The following is a 5,572-nucleotide window of genomic DNA, read 5'->3' on the forward strand; positions in this document are numbered from 1 at the left end:
CGAGGATCTCAGCCAGTGGGTGCTGAGGCACGAGAACTTCTTCGCAGCCTTGGGCCTGACTTGGATCCACTGTCTCAGATACAAGAGGAGCGGGTCCTTCTACAGGGAAGAGACCACAGTTCTCCAGGAAGCCACGATATTTCCTCGGGGTGCATTGTACGACCCTTCAAGGGTTGCTATGGCAGGAAGAGACTTGAGCTCTGGAAACCGTGGCTGACCCCAGGCAACAGGGACCAGTTCCTCCTTGTGTGGTTACCAGGACACCCCCAACACCAGGTCCTAACCCCGGATTTGTAGCCCCACAGCCAGCTTTGAGATTCTGTGAATCCGTGACTCTTGGATCCGGCATCTAAGGGACACCAATCCATGAGGGATTTGGTAGTGAAAGGCCCAAGAGTCCTTAACCGACTGTGGTTCTTTGGATTCCCTTACGTGTGTTGTTTGTATTTGTGAAGTTCCTGTGTATTTGCTATTCTGTCTCCTGGTTTAAATTTATTGCCAGTTATTAAAGAGTGTTTTGATCGCATTGGTTGTTTTCCGTATGATGATTGTGAGGTGCGCCTTACAGCAAAAAAAGAGGCCGAGCCAGGGACTCAGGTGGCCTGAGTTTCAGTTCTGACTCTGCCAGTTAATTACAGTGGAATTCAGGGCAAATTACTTTTCTGAGCCTCTGTTTCCTCACCTATAGGATGGGTTAGCATACTTGCCTTGTGGAGGAGTAGTGTCCGTTGAGATCACGTTTTAAACTCTCCAGCTGAGGTCCTAGTATGGTCTTAATGAGTGGATTCTATTAAATAATCACTCACATAAATACACAAACAATTGTGTTATTAATTTTTTCTCCAAATCTGTGCATCAGCAATCTGCGTTGCTGACTGCACCCCTCCTTGCCAAGGTCACACGGCTAGTGAGGGTCAGAACCAGATTTGAACCCCAGACCCTTCATCTCCAAGACCCATGCTCTTCACCACTGCCTGAACTTCCCTAAGAAAGACAGCACCCACCTGGTGTCCTTCAAGTCCTTCGTCACACCTTAATTCTTGAGCAGAGCCTCATATTCCTGAGTCCTTCCTTGCCTGGGCAATTAAGAAATACTGGCCTTGGCTGGGCTCAGAGGCTCATGCCTGTAATTCCAGCACTTTGGGAGGACGAGGAAGGTGGATCATGAGGTCAGGAGTTCAAGACTAGCCTGGCCAGCATGGTGAAACCCTGTCTCTACTAAAAATACAGAAATTAGCTGGGCATGGTGGCACATGCCTGTAATCCAAGCTACTCAAGAGGCTGAGGCAGGAGAATCACTTGAACCCAGGAGGCAGAGGCTGCAGTGAGCTGAGATGGTGCCTCTGCACTCCAGCCTGGGCAACAGAGCAAGACTCCATCTCTCTTGCTCGCTCGCTCTCTCTCGCCCTCTCTCTCTCTCTCTCTCTCAATATATATATATATATATATACACACACATATATGCCTCTGGCCGGGCACGGTGGCTCACGCCTATAATCCCAGAACTTTGGGAGGCCGAAGAAGGCAGATCACGAGGTCAGGAGTTCAAGACCAACCTGGCCAATATGGCAAAACCCCGTCTCTACTAAAAATACAAAAATTAGCTGGGCGTGGTGGTGCGTGCCTGTAGTCCTAGCTACTCGGGAGGCTGAAGCAGAAGAATCCCTTGAACCCAGGAGGTGGAGGTTGCAGTGAGTCGAGATCATGCTGCTGCACTCCAGCCTGGGCTACAGAGCAAGACTCCATCTCAAAAAGAAAAAAAAAAAAGAAAGAAAGAAATCATGGCCTCTGGGAACAGTGGCTCATGCCTGCAACCCCAGCAATTTGGGAGGCCAAGACAGACAGATCACTTGACGTCAAGAGTTCGAGACCAGCCTGGCCAATTGGTGAACTGTCATCTCTACTAAAACCATAAAAATTAGCTGGGAATGGTGGCACGTGCCTGTAATCCCAGCTACTTGGGAGGCTGAGGCAAGAGAATTGCTTGAACCCAGGAGGCGGAGGTTGGAGTGAGCCTAGATTGCACCACTGGACTCCAGCCTGGGTGACTGAACGTGACCCTATCTCAAAAAATATGTATGTATATATATTGGCCAGGAGTGGTAGCTCAGGCCTATATTCCCAGCACTTTAATAGGCTGGGTGAGGAGGATGGCTTGAGCCCAGGAGTTTGAGGCTGCAGTGAGCTATGATCATGCCATTGCACTCCAGTGACAGAGTGAGACCCTGTCTTAAACAACAACAAAACCAGAGCAGGTGGAATCCTCTTGGGAACATACCTTCCTGTAGGTTACCCCTGAGCCTCCATCAGTTTCTCTTTCCCTCCATCTGCTCATCTGGCTCACTGGCCCTGCCCTGCTCTGGGCTTTCCCAGCCTGGGGCTCCCCTGGTGGCCGGTATCTTACCTGAGGCTGTGTTTTCACTTTTCCTACATCAGCTGGGACTGCCCTTCTGTCAGGGATAAAAGCTGCCCCATGGAGCTCAGGCAGGAATTACATCCCAGACAGAGCTCAAAACTGACAGAAAGACTTGAAGCCAGGACACAGTCTGAGATCCAGAAGAGGGGACTGAAAAGAACAGAGACTCCAAACAAGACCCAAACAGACCCTGGGTGACAGCCTCAGAGTGTTTCTTCTGCTGACAAAGACCAGAGAGCAGGAATGAAACTAGGTGAGTCCCACATCTCTGTCCGTGCTCAGCTCCTGCAACCCCTGCCCTCAGGGGGCAGCCTCTCCATCCCCTCAGCTCCCTTTCTCTCCGTGACACAGACATGACTGGGGGCTGCATGCCAGTGCTGGTGCTGATGGCCGCAGTGCTGACCGTGACTGCAGCAGTTCCTGTCGCCAGGCTCCGCGGGGCTCTCCCGGATGCAAGGGGCTGCCACATAGCCCAGTTCAAGTCCCTGTCTCCACAGGAGCTGCAGGCCTTTAAGAGGGCCAAAGATGCCTTAGTGAGTCTCCCCCTGCCCTCCTGCCATGGACTAGCCTCCACCCGCACTCCAAGGGTCACCATGCTTTCCCACTCCCAGCTTCCTTCACTGGGCTAGCCTCCACCCTCCCTGCAGTGGGCTATCTCATGCTCCTACTGTAGGGACTGACTCATGTTTTCCTGTAGAAGAGGGTCCTCTACCATCCTCCCAGCAGTTAACCTCCCCTATCCTGTTGTCAGCCATCCTCCAATCCCACCAGGATGTTCTAACCTCCACCCCTCCTGCTGGGGCTAACCTGTGCCTTTGCTGTCTAGGAAGAGTCGCTTCTGCTGAAGGACTGCAGGTGCCGCTCCCGCCTCTTCCCCAGGACCTGGGACCTGAGGCAGCTGCAGGTGAGAGGGGGAGTCAGGCCCACCCCTGCCCTCCCAGCCCCGCTCACCTGGCTCTGTAGTGGCCCCTTCACCTTCTCCTTCTCCCTTGTCTCTCTCTCTTCTCCTCACACCTGCTCCCCCTTCCCTCCGCTCCCACCTGACCACACTGGCTGTGCCCTCTGCCCTGTGCCTGTCACCTTCACTTGTTCCTCTCTATCCTCCTCCCCAACCTGTTCCCCTCACCTCCCCCATCACCTGCTCTTTCTCACCTCTCCTCAGGTGAGGGAGCGCCCCATGGCTTTGGAGGCTGAGCTGGCCCTGACGCTGAAGGTTCTGGAGGCCGCCGCTGACACTGACCCAGCCCTGGGGGATGTCTTGGACCAGCCCCTTCACACGCTGCACCATATCCTCTCCCAGCTCCGGGCCTGTGTGAGTCGTCGGGGCCCGGGCACCCAGGTCTGTGAGCTCTGAGCAGCGTCCTTCCCCTTGCCAAGGCCCCAGCTCACCCACCGCCCTCCTCTGCCCACAGATCCAGCCTCAGCCCACAGCAGGGCCCAGGACCCGGGGCCGCCTCCACCATTGGCTGCACCGGCTCCAGGAGGCTCCAGAAAAGGTGAGTGACCTGGGAAGAGAGGGACTGAGGTCTGGGGAGCCACTGGGAGCCCAGAACCTGGACAGCCCCTGACCCATCCCCTCCTCCCTACAGGAGTCCCCTGGCTGCCTCGAGGCCTCTGTCACCTTCAACCTCTTCCGCCTCCTCACACGAGACCTGAATTGTGTCGCCAGCGGGGACCTGTGTGTCTGACCCTCCCACCAGTCATGCAACCTGAGATTTTATTTATAAATTAGCCACTTGTCTTAATTTATTGCCACCCAGTCACTATTTATGTATTTGTGTGTGTAATTCCAACTCACTTCCAGGAAAATGTTTATTTTTCTACTTTTTATAACCCTTGTTGAAATAAACAAAGGAAAAGACACTCATGACGTTGGACTGTGTGTCTGTTGGTGTGTATTTCCTTTGTGTTGCTGCCATAACAACGCTAAAAGTAGCATCTTCCAAAGACACACTTGATGAGCTGGGAGTCTGCAGGTCAGAGGCTCGCTGGCCCTGGCCAGTTTCTCTCCTGTGGGACTCACAGGCTGGAATCCAAGCATTGCTGCTGGGCTCTTACTGGGAGCTCTGAAGAGAAACTCTTTCCAGGGTCAGTCACACTGTTGGCAGATCACTGTTCCTTGCTGCTTTACGACTAAGGTTCCTGCCCCCTCCTGGCTATGGGTCCATCCTGAGCTGACTCTGCTGAAGGGTTCTCCACTCCTCTCACTAAGCTAACCTCTACCCTCCCTGCAGTGGGCTATCTCATGCTCCTACTATAGGGGCTGATTCATGTCCTCCTGCAGTGGAGGGTCCTGTAACATCCTCCCGGGAGTTAACCTCCACTATCCTGTTGTCAGCCATCCTCTAATCTCCCTGGAGTGGTCTAACCTCCACCCCTTCTACTGGGGGCTAACCTGTGCCCTTGCTCTCTAGGAAGAGTCACTCCTGCGGATGGATGGCAGGTGCCGCTCCCGCTTCTTCCCCAGGACCTGAGATCTGAGGCATAATACATAACGTATTCTATCCCTCATGACAGTGGAAGACAGAATAATTTCACTGCCCTGAAAATTCACTGTCCTTCCCCATTCATGCTTATCTGGCTCTCTGTGGTCCCTACTAATAGGCCCTTCCAACTCAGAGCCAGGAACGGTGCCTCAAACCTTTCTCATGCTTGGAACCTCTCTGACCTCTCCTGCCACGTTTCTCTTGTACTTCCAGCTAGGGAAAGTCTTCCACGTTTCAAGGCTCAGGTGATTAGTTTGGCATCCAGGGTGATCTCCTCAGCGTCAGTCCACATGCCATAATCGCATCTGCAAAGCTCCTTTGCCGAGTAACATAAGATATGCACAGGGTCCAGGGATGTGGTGCTGGGTGACTTTGGGGTGGCATCTTCGGCCTCCTACAGTGTGTGTATGATTGTGCTTCTGATTGTGCGTCATTGTAGTTATGGGATTGTGTGTGTGCCTGGTCTACCTGAGAGTGTGTGAGGGATCATTTAGAATGCATTGCGCTATAAGTAAAGTAACAGAAGCTAGAAATGCCTTGGTAATAAGAACTTTCATCAGCATCCATGGTGAGACATCTAGAACAGCAGGTTCATTGAGTCTGTGCTGTCCACTGGGGTCCCCGGGCCACATGTCACTATCGAGCACCTGGAATATAGGTGGTGCAACCT

The 5,572-nt window shown here is 53.0% G+C and overlaps 1 protein-coding gene across 1 annotated transcript; it reads left to right on the forward strand.

The window, feature by feature from the left end:
* Window positions 1–2,486: 2,486 nt before the first annotated feature.
* On the forward strand, window positions 2,487–4,279 carry LOC115931638 (interferon lambda-3). Its single transcript, XM_031004466.1, has 6 exons — window positions 2,487–2,669; window positions 2,768–2,949; window positions 3,243–3,320; window positions 3,579–3,728; window positions 3,829–3,912; window positions 4,006–4,279. The coding sequence occupies exons 1-6, from the start codon at window positions 2,660–2,662 to the stop codon at window positions 4,102–4,104; spliced, it is 603 nt and encodes a 200-aa protein (XP_030860326.1). The 5' UTR covers window positions 2,487–2,659; the 3' UTR covers window positions 4,105–4,279.
* The last annotated feature ends 1,293 nt before the right edge of the window (window positions 4,280–5,572 follow it).

The sequence above is a fragment of the Gorilla gorilla genome, chromosome 20 (assembly GCF_029281585.2).
Source record: "Gorilla gorilla gorilla isolate KB3781 chromosome 20, NHGRI_mGorGor1-v2.1_pri, whole genome shotgun sequence".
Taxonomy (NCBI): Eukaryota; Metazoa; Chordata; class Mammalia; order Primates; family Hominidae; genus Gorilla; species Gorilla gorilla.